At 39.9% G+C, this 20,504-nt stretch overlaps 1 protein-coding gene across 1 annotated transcript in view; it reads right to left on the minus strand.

Moving 5' to 3' along the window:
- Positions 1 to 552: 552 nt before the first annotated feature.
- LOC117038798 (mucin-5B-like) overlaps positions 553 to 20,504 on the minus strand; it is a 61,525-nt gene continuing 41,573 nt past the window's right edge. Inside the window, exons 31-49 of the mRNA XM_033136114.1 lie at positions 20,360 to 20,473; positions 19,253 to 19,518; positions 18,220 to 18,388; positions 17,401 to 17,648; positions 16,691 to 16,874; positions 15,869 to 16,100; positions 15,095 to 15,273; positions 14,250 to 14,319; positions 12,728 to 12,828; positions 12,205 to 12,236; positions 10,864 to 11,041; positions 9,186 to 9,290; positions 8,187 to 8,230; positions 5,991 to 6,113; positions 5,695 to 5,790; positions 3,723 to 3,851; positions 3,359 to 3,410; positions 2,675 to 2,786; positions 553 to 1,244 (exon numbers count right to left, since the gene is read on the minus strand). Coding sequence (XP_032992005.1) covers positions 1,070 to 1,244; positions 2,675 to 2,786; positions 3,359 to 3,410; positions 3,723 to 3,851; positions 5,695 to 5,790; positions 5,991 to 6,113; positions 8,187 to 8,230; positions 9,186 to 9,290; positions 10,864 to 11,041; positions 12,205 to 12,236; positions 12,728 to 12,828; positions 14,250 to 14,319; positions 15,095 to 15,273; positions 15,869 to 16,100; positions 16,691 to 16,874; positions 17,401 to 17,648; positions 18,220 to 18,388; positions 19,253 to 19,518; positions 20,360 to 20,473 — 2,609 coding nt within the window. The 3' untranslated portion in view covers positions 553 to 1,069. The remainder of the gene's footprint in view (positions 1,245 to 2,674; positions 2,787 to 3,358; positions 3,411 to 3,722; positions 3,852 to 5,694; positions 5,791 to 5,990; positions 6,114 to 8,186; positions 8,231 to 9,185; positions 9,291 to 10,863; positions 11,042 to 12,204; positions 12,237 to 12,727; positions 12,829 to 14,249; positions 14,320 to 15,094; positions 15,274 to 15,868; positions 16,101 to 16,690; positions 16,875 to 17,400; positions 17,649 to 18,219; positions 18,389 to 19,252; positions 19,519 to 20,359; positions 20,474 to 20,504) is intronic.

A 20,504-nucleotide genomic window follows, 5' to 3' on the forward strand; every position in this document is an offset into this window, starting at 1 on the left:
ATCACATTCCACCATTAAAATGAGAAATGCAGGGTAGGGAGACACTAGGTTCTATGGCTTATGTTTAGAAAACAGCTCAAGAGATTGGTTTGAAGCTCGGTGGCATAGGAGAGGAAAGTTTGAGGGTGGTCTGTACTGAATTTGGTGTATATACTGAATTTACTGAAATGATAAATTGCTTACTTTGAATGAAATAGGATTGAACGGATGGTATAAAAATCCCAATCATTAATCATTTATTATTTCAGTTTTATAACCTGCCCTTCTTCCGCAAAGGGAGCCCAGGATGGCTCAAGAGAAAAAAATGGCATAAAAACAATTGTAAAACAACATTGTAATGTAATGATAAATAATCTTCAGATGCAGCTTAAAATAAAGAAGATTTAGCTATTGCTTTGCGCTTTGCAACTGGGTAGAAGAAACATCCATGCAAAGCCCCAAAGCATCCTGAAACACTACAACTGGGCCCCATCCTTTATGATGCCTCAAACAGAATCATAGCCCTGTGTGATGTGACTTAAGGGATGTCAATGCCCAGTGAATGAAATCAGCAGATGTCAAAGTTGAAACATGCTTAAATTTTTTTATTAATCTTAAGAAACAGGGGTAAAAAGGAAAGCAGCTTTATCTTTGTCACAATCACATGCCTGCTGACGCTATACAAAATACTACTTCTGTAGCAAAGGTTGCTCAGTAATTTAAAAGATAGTTGCCGAAAATAAACAGCATTGCACAGAGAATTTGAAGCAGAAGTTTAGTTTTCTACAGTACAATGTTATACATTTCTATCATCATTTTATTATATTTATAGGGATCCTTTGAGGCTTTTCTAAATGCACTTGTTTTTTGTAAATAGCTAGCCAAAATGACCAACAATGATCATGCAGGAAATAGAACATTAATTTGGTTAGGCAGCTGACCAAGAAAAAGGCTACTATTGACCTTTTCAGGGACATAGTGAGAGACATGAAGTAGCATTTAGATGGTGACTGGTTTTAGCTGCTTTGGAACATGTTGGTTTCCTTTTCCTGTGACAAATGCAAATTCACCACTTCTTCTCTTCCCTTAGCTAAATTTTGGATTGTGGAATGCACGCAGTCATGCACTGACACTCGTCCACATAGATGTAGTCATAGTCAATGCTTTTGCCATCCTGGCATGTCAAGGTCACCTTTCTCCTATGGCTCTTGAGCTCCTGGCAGCAGGTACACTCGTGTTGCATTGCTTTTGCCTCACTGAAATACCTGTCCAAGTGAAATATATTAGGTTAGAAGTTTTCCAGAAAATGTGACTGTGCCACATTTAGCAGTCTAGATCTATCTCACTAATCCCAGCTTAGATTTATCAAATTCCAATGAGTGGCTTTAAGAGAAGGAGGTTTTTGCCTATCAAATCAGGCTTAGGTGAAGTGCTGATTTTTAAGAGATGTATTTGCTTTCAAAGCTTCTATTTATAGTTTTTGTTTCATGAGCAATTTGGTCCTCAACATGCTACCAAATCAAGGGAGGAACCAAAGCAACACAAGGAGTGGAGGAGTGGGGATGCAAAAGGCTACGTCTACATAAAACACTTTCCTTTCACATGATTCAAGTTTTACTTCCAAACCAGAATATGGGAAGGGAAACACATCTGGGGAAGTAAAAGTGTGTTGTGGATTGGGATTGCCCCTCCAATATTCCTGTAGGAACACACCAATGTTCCTACACATAGATTGAAGAATCTGTGCACAGATCAGGATTCTCTAGTTCTGCCACATGGATAGATGGAAAATCAGGTGTTTGAAATGAATGCACCTGAATGCTGCAGTGTCTAAGTTGGAATAGTGATCCAATCCACTTACAACTTGTCTGTTGTTTAATAAAAATGATTAAAATACTGTTGTGTATTCATTTTGCTTCTAATATTTGGAGTAAAGCACAATTAGTACAGTTTGTCCCAAATGTAAAAAAAAGAAAAAAAGGAAACAGCAATATTTTTCCTGTATATAGTTGTGTAAAGTGTAGAATCAGGATGACAGTCTTTTATTCAATGATTGGCAGTTCATACCCACACAGGAAATGATCACATGCACAACACTTCTGAATCTGGGACTAAACCAAATTCAGCATCCTGTTGTGCAATGGACTTCCACTTGTGCAAACGGGGCTTCCCATTCCTCTGCTGTCCACTCCAGCCTCCTGTGCACTCCTAAAGTCTGTTCCAGAGGGCCTGGGGGCCCTAAAGAACAAATTTGAGGGGGCACAGGGAGGAGGAGAGGAAGGGGAAGTCCTGTTGCATCCACTGCTGTGACAATGGATTTCTCCCCTGGTTTTTTATATTAGGGACACAATGCAATTTTGAGAGCCCAATCAGCAAGCTGAAGTGCAATAATGGCACTGATATAGGCTACATACACACCATACATTTAAAGCAAATTTTCATCCCCCAAAACAATCCTGCGGTTGGTTTATATTCCCCTCCCAGAACTACTATTTCCAGCACACTTAAACTAGGATTCTGTGTACATTGTCATAATGACAGAATGTAATCAGCGTACTGGTGTATTTAGTTACATACAAGAGTTGGGAGTGCTCCTGCTTCAAAATGCATATGAAGTTCACTGTGAGGACCTTTGTAATTTTCTACTTGGTATGACTTGAATATCCCGAAATGAAGTGGACTTTTTGTCACTTACTTTGAAGAACTTGGACAAGCCCCTTCACAGTAGGTCAGTTCCACAACTTCAGAAGATATGCATTCACTCTGACGTATAAGAGTTTGGTTCTTGTGAACCTTGCAGTCGTTTGCTGAAAGAAAAAAGAGGTTGGGAGGGTAATCAATAAATATGTCATAATGTTCACTGATGTGGATTTCTACCTCTGGCTACAGATGAGCTACAAAACAAAAGAGGCATATAGACATATGGCATCAAAGAGTAGGTTTAATTTAGGTCCTTAGTAATAGATAACATTCAGCTAAATGCTATTTATAGAAAGTTTCTTGTAGGTAGGTCTGTTTTTCAAAGCAACCATAGTTTGCTACTTGCTTGCTGTACTGCTTCCCTCAGGCATCTGATTGGCTACTGTGAGAAAAGGATGCGGGACTAGGTAGGCCATAGGCTTGATCCAACAGACTGATCTTATGTTCTTATGAAGACTCAGTGCAAAACAAAACTTTCAGCAAAAAGAAGTAGGACAAACTACAGCTGCAGGTTTCAGAAGAGGCTTCTCTCCATCTCAAACAATATATGAAGGTTAGATAACAGGAGATGGTTCTTAATCTAAATAGAGTTGACCTGGACCTAGGCACAGTATTGTTCAAACGTCATTTGTTGTGAAATGTCCCAGTAATCAACAAGGTAAGCAAAAACTTCACTTACTTTTAGGTTTACATGTTTCACAGCAGCCATCAGGAGTCAGTTCAAGTTCATGCTATAGAACAGGAAAAGAAGGTTGTTGTCGTTATTTTAAAAAACAAAACAAAACACTACTGCTGCATGCAAAAGTGGGAACTTTCTAGTACTGGATTTGCACTGTGCCCTTACAGACACCCCCCCCCCAAGTGTCCCTATATCCATTGTCCAGGATAAGTCTGACAAACAAGTATTGTTTATTATTTTAAAACTGGTGACAGTGATTGCACATAATATCTTACTCAAAAACTTCTTGAGAACTTACTGTCTGAGCTTTAACATAATTAGAGCAGAAATTATTATAAATTATGAATGGGAAAAGAAAACTTACAGATTCACACTCCTCTGGGTGAATGATGGGACATTTCCTTTTAGATTGGACCAGAATGAATGTATCATTCATTTGCTCACATTCGTAGTAGCTGCAGTTATTTCCTCCTGGTGGCCAAATATCACCAGGCTGTTGTCATGAATAAAACACAGCATTATTCGTTTGGTTTGTAAGCTTTAGCATACCAAATATACCCTAAAATTAGCTAGATTGCCACTGCCCACAATCAGATCTCTTTGGTTCAGGACATGTCACAATTTATTCTAACCCTCATTTTCCATAGCAACTCTGTAGTTATAATCCTAATCACACTTGTTGGAAATTGGTCTTTTTTTTACTTAGACGCAGGTAAGTGGGCTTTGGCTTTGCATGTGAGATATATTGTATATGGGACTGAGAGATTGGCTTGTCCCTGAACTAGTCAGCTATGAGCCACATTACCAAGACGACATTTGAAGTTGCATCACCTGGCATCCAAATCCAATACATTATAAATATATTAGAATGATGAGAAATGATGAGAACTTAGAGCAGTCAAGGCTGCTTTTAAATGCTACTAAATCAATTCAAAATGTGACATTAATAGTAATGAACAATTCTTCTACCTTGTCCTACTGATTCAAATATTAGCTGGGGTAGGGAACCCATAGTCATTCAGATGTTGCTGAACTACAATTCTTTTTTATTCTTTTTTCTTTTTTGATTATAAAATTCTTTATTGAAATTATTTAATGTCATTACAAATTTAACTTCACACATACACATACATACAAAAAAATATATTCTTAAATTAATTTAACATAAAATGTTAATTTAACCTTCTAATTCTGCTTAGATATCCGCTAAGCTAAAATCATATGATGTTACATAAAATAAAGTAAAAAAACAACAAACTAAAGTAAAATAAATATAGACTTCCCATCATTTCCCGATATACAGTGGTACCTCTGGATGCGAACGGGACCCGTTCCAGAGCCCCGTTCACATCATGAGCAGTCCGCATCCTGAGCACCGCGTCTGCGCATGCTCGCCGTGCGATTCGGAGCTTCTGCGCATGACGTTATTTGATGCGTCTGTGCATGCGTGAACCACCAAACCTGGAAGTAACCTGTTCCGGTACTTCCGGGTTTGGCGGGTTCGTAACCCGTGACGAACGCAACACGCAGCATTCGTAACACGAGGTTCGACTGTTGTTGACATGTGTGATTTTGAATGTACTTATAATTATTACCTTACATTTAATATACTTTCTAATACAGCAGAAAGTATATGCTGAACTACAATTCTGATCATTGTTGACCACTGAGGTTGAAGTGAGTTAGAATCAACAACAATTGAAGGGCCACAAGTTCCCCTTGATTTAAGCACTAACTCAGGTAGTCTGTCTGGCTACTTGGATCTCACTGGACCCAGCTTGACCTCAGTGCTTGATAAACAAAAGGCAATTGCATAATCAGGTTTAACTAGCTAGCTTTTTATTTTATGATTGGGCACCACCTATTTAGGGAGCAACAGATTATTTGCAGGATCAGATTCTTCACCTCCTGCAAGTGACTCTCATTATTTTGGGTGCTAGTTTCTGTGTTTCCTTGTTTGATGTCTCACAGCTCACTAGATCCTTAATCCACAGAACGTTCACATGCCTTCCTTCTGACCTCCTAGCCAAGTCGTAGACAAGTTCTCAAATATCAGGTAGACAGTTGCTGCCATGAAAGCCATGCTTACAGATAGTGAATGACCATTCAAATCCCCACAGAATTGCCTGTTCAGCTCAGCCTGTTCACATTTCAGTCATTTATTTGGACCCCTCAGTGTTCATTTGTGTATGCAGTGTAGACTTGGGTTCTCTAAATTCATGTTTACCAATTTTAAAAGAATGCCAAGTATGAGCAAAAGTATGCTTGAGAACGCCTACAATCATCATTGTCAGTTGGGTAAAGAAAGTAGAAGAAGAATGAGAATACATAATTACCTGTAGTATCTCAGTGGTTTCATTCATGTTGATTATGCATGCATTCTGGACACACTTTCCACAACACTCCCCAGCTTCTACCTTGTACTCGTAACCCTGTTTGGCAGACAGGAAAAGTTAATCATGAATGATACGTGTGGAAGAGGCAGCCACCTGCAATGATTAAGGCTGCAATCCTAACTCCACTTACCTAGGGGAAAGACCCTAGCAATAGCACTTACTTGTGCACAGACATAAGTTAGGATTGTGCTGTTGGGAAATAAGCAGTAATAGGGGAAATAAAGATTTGTGCTTACCTCTTGGCAATCCTTATCACATGTAACTGGTTGACATTTTACAAGATTTGTATTGGAGTCTGGGTCCTTTTCAGAGCTGCAGACACACGTTTCACAAGGCTTGCTAGGAACAGGCATTTCAGCCTGGGAAAAGTCAAAGAATAGAAGTTTTATTTATAAACAGAGTGTATAAAGCAACTTTGTGAGCCAAGTATCAAATTCTTGTTAAAGATTTCTAACATACAAATTGTTTTCAACTCTTGCTTTTATTTCACTTTATAAGAACTCCATTAATATTCTAAATAAGCAATCAGGGAACAGAAAAATGATGAATGATATCAACTTATCGAAGGCCACCAAGTGGGTTCAGAAATGAGCAAATATTTGAAACCACGTTTCTAAGAGTGTTAATTTTCGAAAGTCAAGCTGCTGCACCAGAGCAGGTCAGGTGTTTTTCTAGATATTTGGCAACCCTAATCTAAACTTGCTAAACTTGCTGTGGCCATTCCTTGGCATGCATCCTTGAGTATTTTGTAATGTGGTTCTGACTTTCACACATGAGATGTTTACTGTGGGAAATGCAACCCAAGAAAAATATGATTGTGAAGCAGCACACATGCTATGATTCATGATATATTGCGAGGTCAAAAAATATGAAACAATATCACAATATGGATTTCAAGTCAGTTTTGGATGATATATTTATATATTGCCTAGCTGTACCCAGGATCCACATGACATTGTCATCAGCATATCAACCTGTATTACCCCCATCTTTAATTCAGATTTACTTTTTCCAGAGAAACTCTGTTAGGTTAAAAAAATGTTGCCAGTGACCCATTTGCGATATCTCAACAACCCGTTTCTAATATTAAGCTCCTGTCTAAATGCATCCCAGAACAACCTATTATTAGAAGGCAGAAAACAGTGGTTTGAATTGCCTCAATGAGTTGCTTTTCATCTGGCAGAAGTATCTGCCCATTGCCAAACATTTCCACAGTTAATGAAGCAGGTGTCCATTTGAAACGGTCATTTAAAAACTTCCCTGTTTTGACACTTAAGTGTAGGTGGTTTAAATAATTTAGTATGATTTGCACTTTTACTCAAAAATTGCTTGCTTGGGAAGTCCCCCCTCCCCAGCCCTCTGTAGTATTCTAATATGGCCTCAAGTTCAAATTCTTAACTTTGAAGTTTACATTTCATTTTGCACCTTCCCCAACCTAGCCTACTAGAGTGCTCCAAGCAGCTTACGAAGGAACATTTTAAATGGTCAGAACCAATAAAATGGTACAGTAAGTTGATGTGTTTGCCACCTAGTGGCCAAAAGTTGAAAGGGTTTCTTGAGGGGAAAATTGGAACTGAGCACGTTTTGAGGCCTGTGCTCTGGAGAGCGGTTTCAAGATGTCACAGGCCAAAAAACGGCGAAACCCCCAAATAAAACCGGTTCTTGTTCATCTCGCTGGCATATATGCATTATGCTGGTGATGAAGGCCTACTGGATACATCAGTCTCCCTGGGTGCTGCATACTTGGTAAGTAGCAGTGTGACTGGAAAATGGCTGCTTTTGGGGTGATGCAACCAACTCAACAGCACAGCAGTCAGTGAAGATTTGCACATGCAAATCATTCCATGGTTTAGGCAGGGCGGCGCAAGCCGCCCTCTAGGTGTCGGGCTCCAACTTCCACCAGCCCCAGTCAGTATGCCCAATGGCCAACGAGGGTGACAGGCAGGGATTTTTTTTTTCAGCCAGAACTTGCCAGAACTCCGTTCTAGCACCTCTCAGGTGGGCGCCATTGCCATTTTCTTCCTCTGGAACACCCTCCCCAGGAAAGCTCACCTAACACTAACTTCAATGTCTTTTTGGTATGAAGCCAAAATACCTTCTTTTATTTCCTCAGAACCTTATGGTGTTTTATATTATGTGGTTTTAACATCCGTTCTTATTGTTGTCTGGCGGTTCTGCCGTTTCACGTTTCTTTTTGGTTGTTTTTAGCTACTCTGAGAACCTTCACAGTTGAAAGGTATAATAAATATGTCTGAAAACCAGTATATAAAAAAGCATGCTCAAACAGCTTTGCTTTGACTTGACAGGTACCCCTTGAAATTAATTTCAAAGTCTGGCTGCTGCTGGACTTTGACTGAAAAGGGAACAATAGAAAAGAAGGCTTTTAATCTGTGTATATATAGTATATGCTGACATAAAACTCGCAATCTTACCTTGTAAAGTGTTCCATTGACAAGACAGACATCTGGGATCGGTGCTGAAAACAGAAACAGACAATTACTTTAAAATATGGTGGGGAAATTATGTTTATAAGGTCCATTTCTGGATCCTCGTCCCCCTAGGCTTTTTTCATTTCACCTGCCTAATTTAAGTGGGCGGGGGATCATTTTGATGTTGCTATGGTTTACATCCACTTTTGCTGACTCCAGCTTTAAATAACTTATCTGACAGGGAAACTCTTTGAAAAAGATTGGGGGTGGGGGAGAGGAGAGTAAGGTGACACCTCATTGCTCACTTGACTGTTGGATATCATCCTGTCTGTGCAAAAGTGAAAGGAGATACACGAACACTTTGTATGTGTGTATTTATTTATTGCCAGTCTTTATTATTTATATATCACCTTGCCTCCAAGGAGCTCAAGGCAATGTACGTAGTCCCTCCCACCACACACACACACACACACACACACACACACTTTTACCATCACAACAACCCTGTGAGATGGGTTCAGGTGAGAGATAAATCTGTAAAACACATTTGAAACATGTTCTTTCCCTCACGAGAATTTGTGAGGGTTTGTTAAAGGTTGCCAGGAATTTTAACTGCGAGGGGGTAAACTACAATGGCCAGAGTTCTCTTGGAGGAAATAATGTGTTTCAAATGTGCTTTAAAGGTATTTTGTGTACACAGTGACTGGCCCGAAGTTACTCAATGAGCTTTGCGGCCAAGTGGAGTTTTGAAGATGAGTTTCTCCAGCTTTTAGTCTGACACTAGTCCAAGGTGGCATTGAATTGTAGTGCATACTGTTTAACGCTGCACTCCAGAATGTGTCTTCAGTTTCCAAAATGTTTTCATGGCAACATTTTTGTTTGTTTGTTTGTTTTAAGGAATGCTTCCACTGTATGTAAATTATGTCTGGGTTCAGCCTAACTTGATGTTTTAATCTCTCTCATCTACCTTCTCTCTCTACGTGTCAGAATGCTAGCACTTACTACAGGGAAAGCTGACACAGCAGTCTCCTTCAAGCAGGACTGGGGTTGCCTCGTATCCAAGTTCACAAGGTTTCTTTTCGTTGGAGCAGGTAGTAGTATTGCATTCTGTGGAATAATCAGAAAACATAAGAGAGCTGAAGAAGCAAGTCTAGCACCCCAGTCTTAAATGTTTAGACCAGCAAACATTCCTGTGGTGCTAGGACAATAATCCTATTCAGTATCATGATTGGTGGGTGAGAGTGTACTGGGGTGGGGTAAGTATGCAAGAGGAAGACCAGCATGGGCCCCTCCATCAGCCAGAGAAATAACAGCTGGAGGAGGTTTGACACATACATACCCATTCTCTACCCAACACATCACACGCTAGTATTGTAGAGCTGAAGGACAGCATACTCCAGGGCATTAAAAGCTGCTAGGAGTTTACTCCCCTTGCCTCCCAAGCTGGTCATAGTGGCAAGTGGGAGACTGATCCAATCCCCACCCATCCACCATCCACAATAAGCTTGTTTCACCCCTCCAGGCTAGAAAGAACAGTAAGATCCAAGGTCTGAGTATGCCTCTTCCCCCACACCTCCCTCCTGCTTCTTTTTCCTCTCATGCCATGTCTTTTATATGTCAAGACCGAGGGCAGGGACTGTCTTATTACTGATCATTGTAAGTTTTGCTGTGGGCCCTTTTCTGGCTAACAGGTAGACTAAAATGCATTAAATAAATAAATAAATAAATAAATAAATAAATAAATTTCAGTACTGACTTAGATTGCCTTCAGATCATATTGTAAGGGAGGGAAAGGAGACTAGCAAATCTCCTGTTTCTGACAAATACCCTCAGTCCTAAGCAGATTTCTGTCAAAAATTCCTACTAAGGTTGAAGGACTTACTGCCAAGTTAATGTATGTAGGACTGCAGGTTAATTGTAGTAAAGCTCTTTGAGTATATGGTGAGCAAAGTGAAGCATCCAAGCCCAAAGATTGTTTACCAGAGTTTTCATATATCAAACACACGGCTTGCCTGTTCAGTTACTATTATTGTTTCTTACATTTCTATGCTACCTTTTCTCCCAAAGAGCTCAAGGTGGTGCACGTGGCTCTCCTCCCTATTTTATTCTAACAACAACCCTGTGAAGTAGGTTAGCTTGAGAGAAAGTGACTGGCCCAAGTTCACCCAGTGAGCTTCATGGTTGAGCAGGGATTTGAACCCTGGTATTCCAGGTCATAGTCCAACACTCTAGCCATTACACCACACTGGCTCTACAGTTGCCTTTAGTAGGGAACATTTACTATTGCTTGTCAGATCCTTGCTCTAATGAGAAAAATATTATATGCAGATCATGAAAAAAGACCAACACTGTATTCTAATGAGATATTATATACAGATGCTAAACTACAAATCAATAGTTTTAACTATTGATTTAACACTTGATCTGCCTGTCAGTCCCCATATGACAAGAGAAAAGGTGTTTTTTTGTATTTTTTATGTGGTTATTTACTATAGAGATAATTAAGTTGGGATGGAATTGTGCAATTGATGTTACCTGTCAACATGTAATGATGTCTGGATGTCTGTGTTTCCCCCTCAACCAAATCAACAGTAACCATAATAGCACAAACTGTTTCATCAACAGAGGGCAGAATTGGATTGATTGGAATTGGCTATCAATAAATAATACAAATACATACTGCATTGAATTTCTGGGCAGCACGGGTCTCTTGATGTCAGCACAGGGACAGGCACAAACCCTTCTTTCTCACATTTGGGTGCTTCTGAAGACACACATGTCTGTGGCTTGCACTGGACGCTCTCAGTCAATGGGTCACAAATACACTCTTGACAGTTGCTCTTCCATGAGGAGCCAGGCTATATGAAAAAGAAAGCAAATCAGTTAACACTGTATGGCAGCAATGAAACCTATCATCATCTGCTTACTTGTCAATTATTAGACTTTAAGCTTTCTTTAGAAGGGGCACCTAGTTGATCTTAGGCTACCTGTAATATCAAACTTAACTGTGCAATAAACTTTGGACCAGAGCCATGCATTACAACCTGAAGGGGCTTCTTAGGGATTGTTCCCACCACCCCACAAATGGCTATAAAAAGGCTTCCTTAAATTATAAGATACAGAAAGTTATGCTGAACCAGGTTCAGTTTCCTTCTATGCTGTTTAAGGGAGAAGCACATATATAGCATTGGTTCTATATGTGCCTTAGGCACAGCCTTCTTAGTCCCTCTGAAAGTCTTGTTGGTCTTCTTCTGAAACCCAAGCAAAGTACCAGTGATGGAGACCACAACCTCTACCAGCTGCTATTTTAATTTCCATCACTTCCATGCAGAGTCTGTCTTCGAGATCACAAAGTGTTGCATTAGATGTTAGTCCTATTCAGAATAAAGGTAAAGGTAAAGGGACCCCTGACCACTAGGTCCAGTCGTGAACGACTCTGGGGTTGTGGCACTCGTCTCACTTTACTGTCCGAGGGAGCAAGTAGAGGCTGGTATTTCAGACTATGTCTGCTTCTCCTTCAGAAGCACTTCTATATTTCTGACCAACTCAGTGTTTCTGCATGTTGATTACTTTAAATAATTATCTGGATCTACATGCCATTTATGCATACCAAAACTACAAATCTTTTTGCTACAAAGAAAAGTTTCAATGACTTCTATTGCTTTCTTTTGGTTATTCTCCAACACACACACACACACACACACACGGTGTATAACAAAAACAAGAAACTAAATTAAATAAAATATTTTGAATTCCCCCCCCCATGACTTTACCCTCCCTCCTAAAATCTGAAATGATCTCCGAACCCTACTACAATATAAAATGACGCCATTGTCTGGCAAAGCAGAAGTTTAGCACTAATAATAACAGCTTGCTGCCTTGTGAATGTATGTGCAGGGGTGCAGGGTGCTGCAGTCATAGTGGGGCCAATTATTAGTCCCTTGTCAGTTCTGGATGATTCTCTATGTTGCCTGTGTATGGGCAATGGTCTAGGCATCATGTTTCCAAGTGAAATACTCACTGGTCTGGGCAATCCATCTGGTCCCACGCAACCTGGAAATAAATAAAGCTGTAAGAATTCGTACAGATCCCTTATATTCCATAAAGATGTAAACTGGCTTAACTTCAACACAAGTTTCCTGTAGACATAACCATTTGCTTTTAAACATTATTATGCAGCTATTTCCAGCTAATTAACCAGTTTATACAGAGAATTTCACCACATGGTGAATTTTTACAGGATTCTTCCTACGTTGTTCTTTAAAACAATAGCTTCAGGTAAGCCCCTGTAAATAATCCTTCCAGCTTTAGGTGGTTAACTGACTTCTTATTGTCACAGCTGCCAACAGAAATTTGACTGCTGTCTTTAAAGCTTGTGGGATTTTATCTCCCAGAAAATGTTTAACATAGAATTGAGTTGACCTTCCTGGAAATTTGGCCAGTAAAGGGCCAATCCTTTGCTGATGAACTCCAACACCTTTAATTAAGCATCTGCTTTTGGTATAAATTGACATAACCAGCCCATCAGGAAAAGAGAAACTTACCACATGTTTTGACACAGATATCCGTGTATGTATTGAAGAGGATTTTGTCCTTTGGGCAGAAGCACCCTTCAGCAACATGCTCACTTGTATCCTGGGTTGGTCTGCAAGGAAGAGAAGAGCAGATAATATTATTTCCAGTTCTATAATCAAACAGTTTAATAGCTTCAGTGCTCACCTTCGTGTAAACACTATTTTTCTAAGGGATTATTTAAACGCAAAAGAAAATTGGCGCTTTCCTAAGAAGTAAATAAATACTGGAGCCATTCACTATAGAGGGCATAATAAGAGACAACAGGTTAATTTTAACCACTTATGTTAAGAGTAAGAATTGTGTGTGTGTGTGTGTGTTGGGAATCCTGTCAGCACAACTATTTGGATGTCTACTCCGAAATAAGTTTTTGAGGTGAATGGCACTCACTCTCAAGTAAGTGTGCATACGGTTGTAGATTAACAGCGCACATTGAACCATGTCTACTCAGGTCAAAAGTGCTGTAGGCTGAATCTGGCTTATGGGCTGTCTCTTCTCCACCCCAATTTAAACCAGTGAATGCTAGTCTGCCAGGCCACTCTGCTCAAGCTGTAAACACTAGAAGGAAGAACTATTTGAAAGGACCTTTCTTAATCTACTTTACAATGCTATCCAGTTGTACTATGCATGGGATCAGGGTTGAAACACAATCCCATTTTTGAGCTAAGAACAAGGTAATGCAAAATAGTTATCCTGGCCTTAAACTCTTTTCACCTGCTCTGCTTTACTTAATTTGGGATGGACCCCACCTTTTAACACCCTTGACTTAAGGTAACCAAGCTGAATAAAGAGAGTTAAAGCTAGGATAACTATTCAACATTACCATGATTTATGGTACCAGGTAAGCATGCTGATCCATTTATGTGGCCTATATTTGTACTCTTGCCTCATTAATTTGTGCAGAGTACAAGCGAATATGTGATTCTAGAGTAGAAGTGTTTAGCAGCAGACACTAGAATCACCCTGCCCTGGATTAGCCATAGGGATAGGGCTTGGAGAACCTGAAAGGGTTTATGGTGCCCTGGAGAACTGACTGAATCTTTAGAACATCCTTGTAAAATGATTAGAGTAGAAAGACCAAGGCAGGGACTTCTGTGGTGGGAACTGCTCAGACTCTGGCAGGTATCTACCAGCAAAGAATGCAGTTTAACCAGGGTTAGAAACCTGAAGCTGGCAATCATAATTATTGGGGGGGGGGGGTTGACATGGAATTAATAAGCATATAAATAGATAAGAATTCATTTTTTAAAACAAATCTTATTAATTAATGCAACATCCCCCTAATAATTAACACATCAACTATCTGCTGCTGCCATACTTGGGACCATACTAACTAATTAAAGATCTCAATATAAAGATCTTGATATGAGCTTTATACATTCACAGTTTTCTAGCAAGTCATATACATATTTCATATTTGTCTCTTATTCAAAGATACAAAAGTGCAGTCATTAGCATTCAGAGAGCTAATTACTGTATTTGGTTAATACATACCCATCATCACAGGTGACAGGGTGAATGGGGCCACATGCATTGTAAACCTTGTCTTTGGGGCAGTGGTATGCTGTATATAAGAGAATAAAATGTGTCATTAAAAAGCAGAATGACTCCAGCATGAGGCAGGACTGTGCAATACGTGTTGTCATATTATGTTTTTTCCCATTAGCTTTTAAAAAACCACATAAAGCATCTAAGGTTGGCATCAGATTGAATGAAGGAGTGGCTTTTTTTGCCAAGGCAAGGCACACCCACACCCAGAGGACTGTTGTAAGCCCCAGTGCATGCTCAATTGTGATGTACAAATGGAAATATCCATAGCTGAGAACATAATACACAATGGATTCAATACAGACATCAACAGATGGATTCTGATCCAGTGGAGAGAACCTATTGGTGGAAAGAGAGGGAGGCAACGTTTGCAAATTCCCCCATCCTCTTGCAGTGCCACCTCCCATGTTGATCTGGAGGATTCTCCAACCCTCTGGAACAGTTTCAGAGGTTGCAATAGGCTTCAGGGAGATGGGGCAATTAGCAAAAGTCAACTTATCTTCCTTTCTGCTGCTCCCTTACATTCAACAGGAGCAAAGTCTGGATTCAACCCACTATGAAGTACAGAAGCTGAAATTTTAATCCTTGGGGAAAAAGGACAAAGACTGATAGATAGAAACAAACATGCAACTGAAGTTAGAACATGCCAGTTTGTTCAGTTTGCATTGATAACTATTCATCTGCTGACACTGTTTTGAATGGTTGATTGAATGGTTCACTCAGCTGTTATTGCTCTATGATAAATTGCCACTCACTTTAGGATAATTGAAAATACATTGTCTTCCACTTACGGCATTTTCCTAGCGTCATGTTCCTCCAGTCAGTACAAACCCCTTTAGCTATGCAGAGGGAAGCATATATCTCCAAATTGTAGCAAGGCACAGAATCATTGGAAGACTGACAGGTTTCAAGGAGGCAGTCTTCATAGTATGTTCTGGGAGGCAGAACCTTATGGCATTCTTCAAAGACACTTCAAATACAGAAGAATACATGGTTGAACTATGGCTCATAAATATTGCAATGTCCCCTTCTCACCCCATTTTCAGTATGAAACTGCAACTGAAAGGATAATATTCTTAGCAAATATGTACATTTCACAATGATAGAAATTCTAGAAAGATCAGCTTTGTATTACTATGGAAGTAAAAATCCTACAGTGTTGCAATGTTACAGCTCTTTATGGTATACCGGTATAAGGTAGCCGGGATGCCTTGAAGATACTAAAACAATGCTTATTGTTGGATGGATCTGTGAAATATAAGAACAATAAAGGAAAAGGGTGTTATCTATCCCTAGAAAACATTTCTGATGTCCTGGCAGTAGATAAAATCATAAGAATATAAGATGAGCAGACCAAAGCTCTATCTTTCTAGTCCTGTGGTCAACCAGTGGCTTATGTCCTGCCCACAAGATGGACAGATGAAAGTCATCTACACAATGTCTTGGATGATTTTATGTTCCTATGTGTTCATCAGGAGAGGGGTGTTTTTTTTAGTTGCCAAAGCAATTGTTTGCTCTGCAGGATCTAACAGCTGAAGCATTTGTAATGGCTGTGTTGAACTTACTCGCTCACAATCAGCTCGCACAGAGGAGATGGAGTGGTGCAGGGTGTTGGTGCTGGTGTTGTCGTTCTTGGCTCATGTGGTGTTGTTGTTGGAGGTGATGTTGTTGGCACTCCATAGCAATAGGGCTTGTTTTTATCGTATGTCTTCCAGTAGCTGGCCATTTCTGAGCAAGAGGAAGCTTCATGGCCGTTGGGGAGGCGGCAGTCATCTGTCTTGTCATTTGAACATACCCCTAGGAGTTAGAAAGGGTTGCATCGTAAGTGTGCTGAATATGCAGTATACATTAATGTCACTCTGAATGACATTGAAATAACGAAGCGGACTTCCTAATTGAAAAAGCCATTGTTGCTATCATAAAGTGTACCTTATATGCACATTCTGTTTCCTACTCTTCAATATGGATATATTAGTCAAACCCAGGCTTCCTCAACCTCGGCTCTCCAGATGTTCTGAGACTACTATTCCTATCACCCCTGACCACTGGTCCTGCTAGCTAGGGATCAGGGAAGTTGTAGGCCAAAAACATCTGGAAGGCCGAGGTTGAGGAAGCCTGGTCAAACCATAGGTCCACCAAGCGCAATTAGGTCTACTCTGATGGGCAGCAGTTCTTTCAGATGTAGATACCAGAACTGGACTTGGGATGGTCTAACACCACACACATGTGTTCTGCCATGGAGCTGTGGCCCCTTCCCCCAATGGTTAAATTTTCTTTATTGCTTTTCTAATGCTCCATATCTTCCTATGTAAAGAAATTTGTTTTGAAGGAATAACATTGTGAAAAAGGATTTGAATGGTTGGGAATGTTTTGATCCCTTTACTTACCACATTGCCCCTCTGTGTTATGTTGAAATAGGCCAAAGGGGAGTTTTACTGAGAAAGTGAGCCCGTTGAAAGATATAAAAGCTTGGAGTGCAGGGATTTCGACACTCATGACAGTACCAGTACTGGTGACCGAAATACCATATTTGGTGAAATCTCCATTGACTGGCTCATGGTTGAAAATAATCTGAAACAGCAGCACAAAAGAGGCAAAAGAATATAAATCTGGAGGATTCAGAGTCTTCCAGAGCACTTGAGGGCAATCAGTCCTGGCCATGATGATATTTCCTAGCTCCCTGTTTTTATACTACTTTTAATACTGCAATGATTATTTTACTGTGTTATTGTATTTAATTAAAAACGGTAAGCCATTCTGGTAGTTTTTAACTGAAAACTGATATATAAAAAGGTACACACACACACACACACACACACACATAACCATTAACTGGAAGTAAAGTGCATTGAACTCAGTGGGGGTTTTCTTCTGAGTAGTTATTATAGAGATGCACAGTTGGAAGAATGGCATCTCAATCCTAAACATAATCTACATAATGGGATTAAGTAACATTCCTCAAACAGGCACTTTGCCATGATTGTTATGTAAATTTTACAACCCATTAGCTGGTTTATAAAGTGTCATTTTTGTTTTGGTAAAAAAGAATTATTATAGGAAGTTAACACAGTTCAAAAAAATCTGTGAAACACCGTACCTTGTTAATTCTCACTCCTTCATGCACTTCGCTGCTTAGCACAACTTCCATTGAGTTGTAATTTACAATGATGGCTCTGGAACAGGACTGATTGCTAGCTACATCACAGAAGTAATTGTCAACCAAAACACTGAGGTTTCCATGTATATTCACAATCTCTTTCACCAAGATGTAAGTGCAGTTGTCATGGAAAGTGTACTGAGTGCCATCAAATGTCACATAGTTAGTGTCCCAACCAGTGCAAATACCTGTAACAGAAGTCAAAAGATCAAATAAGGTTCACCTGGAGTGTAGTCTTGAGCAAACCAGAGTAACCAAAATAAATATACACTGTGAAATCATTGGTTATTATACTGTTGCTTGTGTTAACTTTGATGGGCTAGGTCCTAGTCTGGTGCACCAATTAGAAAGTGGTAATAATAAGAGAATTCTAAGAGAACAATGTTGATGCTGCAGATTTTGTGGTGAAGCAACTGCCATAGCCAGAGTCCTGATGACTAGTGACAGCCAGGGCAGGAGCTGGTGGAACCACAGCATTTTCTCCATTACTGCTTTCCATTTAAAAAAGAAAAGAAAACCCACCCATTGACTTTTTTTAGGAGTATGCTGGAGAAACAAGAGGTCTTAGGCTTCTGTAAATCCATAGCCTTCCCTGACAGACCCTCAAAATCTCACCTCCCTCAATAAATGGAATTGCAACTGCATGACATTACACCCCCTGAGCTTTGTATGATACAGTCCTGCAAGTTAAATATCTTAACCTCTCATTCCATATCATAAAGATATATGTACTTTTTCTGAATGCTCAGTTATACTTACATTCACATTCGTAGCGTTCAACACAGCCATCCTTATCTACTATTTTTATCGGTGGGAGTCCACTGACACATACTGTCTTCTCTACAGGTGGTTGCGGCTTCAGAACTATTTTGTTGTTTCCTTCACAAGTTGCCACAGTGCAGTTGTTAAACATCCAAGTTTCATTGGTCTAGAGGGAAACCGGAGAAAAAATATTCTACAAGTGTCATGCTCTTAGAAAGACACCATCTCTGCTACCAAGGGTTCTTGTCCTATTGGGAGAGGAAAACCCATCTGGAGGCAAAATGGGGTGTTAGGGGAGAGGCTGTTTCTCAATGGTAGAGCACATGGCGTGCATGCAAAAGGTCCCATGTTTAATCCTTAGCAACTCCAGGTAGCCCCAGGGAAGACTCCTATATGAAACCCTGAGGAGTCATTAGCAGTCAACAAGGACAACAGTGAAATAGATAGACCCATAGTCTGCCTTGGTATAAACCAGCTTGCTATGTTTTAGAAAAGTGAGGCAAACAAGAACATTTGGAATTGACTGAGATTTCTCCATATATGACTCTGTGGCAGGGGTAGGCAACCTGTAGCCTGCCCAAAGTTGTTGGATTCCAGTTCCCACCAGTTCCAGCCACCAGTGGTTAGGGATAATGAGTCCTTGAATCCGGTAACATCAAGATCCCCATCCATTTTTAGTGAGATCAATAGCACAAATAAGACCCATGTTCTATAACAAGAGAGTTGATTGTGACCAAGTGCATGTTCACATGGCAGCTCCTCATACCTCCCAAAATAGCGGTGTTCATACAGCATGAATTGTGGGCAAAAGTCCCTGGGATAGTCAGGATTTTCTTTTCAACATAGACACCTCATTCACCAAGAGAGGATTCATTTGATGGTTTTTAAGATGGGTGAAAATGGAGTGAGAGAGACATTTGGTAACCAACAGCTTTCCCCAACATGGAGCCCTTCTGATGTTTTGGGCTACGGCCTCTCATCAGCTAGCAAAAGCTATCACCAATGTATGTATGGAAACAATGATAATTACCTTTCTGGGTGGATCAATATCAGGGCAACCTGTTACAGGAGTTGTGGGGGTTGATACAGCTGCAGTAGTGTATACTTTAGTTGATGGAACAACAATAGTGGGTGACAGAGAAGGCGGGGTTCCTGCAGTTGTAACTGATGGCGTTGATGGGTGGGAAGGAGTTGTTGAAGGACATGGTCCCTGGAACACCTCAATTTCACAGCTTTTGTTGCAAACTGCATAAAAACTGCATCCGGAACTATCAGTTCTATTGTATATTACTTCCCCTATTTTAAAAAAGGAGGGAATTTATCATAAAGCACCATGTACGAAAATTGTAAAACAAAATGTGTCATAACATTCTAAAATGCAAATAAAGTTCAGATGAATTTGTCTACTGACATGCAGTGCAACTCTCAGCCTGCTTTCTCAGAAGCAAGTCTGAGAAAGCATGCATTGGGTTGTGTAATTTGTAGTGGGCAAGCTCCAACCCCACACCACCATGGGAGATCAGCAAGAGTTTCAGCTGAGGCTTTTTTACCAGTTGCTCCTTAGCCAGTAAAGCATATACAAGTATAACTTGTGACTCACAATCCTAGGGATTGTGTTAAAAGTAATTGCTGGCAGATAGTAGTAGATGTACATGAATATGAGTCAGTTGTAAAAGGGGATAGGTGATAGTTGAGAGATGGATCTATTACCTCTCTGTGGATCAATACTGTTCAAAGAATGTATGGCACGAGAGAATTACAGAATTGATCTCAGCTAATACTTTTGTTCCCATGGTTGTTAAAAACATGTAAAGCAGTGTAGAGTAAAACACAGATACATAAATTCAATAAAGCATTGAAAATATCAGTCCCAAACTTGCAAAAAACAAACAAAAAAGCCCAGATAAAGCAGGATTAATAAAATGATTTAAATGTAAATGTAAAAAGTAAGTAAAAAAGGTTTCTACACCTCCTCAAACTATACAGCCGAGCACCAAAGTAGACTCCCTTGTGGAGAGTGGTGCACAATCATGATGCAGGTATAAGGAAGGACGTATTGAGCATATGTACAATCAAAGCAATATGTGAATGAAAACATTGCTTCAGCTGCTTCTCAAATTCATTAAGAGAAACTCACCAGGAGAAAACAAGCCCTTACTAAATCCGGGCACACGACAGAAACATGGAGTTGTATTGCTCAAAGTGGATGTTCTAGTTCCTGTTGTAGAAGGCATGGAAGTACTTGTTGCTGCTGAAGACACAATAGAAAAGAAACAAGTAAG

The sequence above is a fragment of the Lacerta agilis genome, chromosome 1, assembly GCF_009819535.1.
Source record: "Lacerta agilis isolate rLacAgi1 chromosome 1, rLacAgi1.pri, whole genome shotgun sequence".
NCBI lineage: Eukaryota > Metazoa > Chordata > Lepidosauria > Squamata > Lacertidae > Lacerta > Lacerta agilis.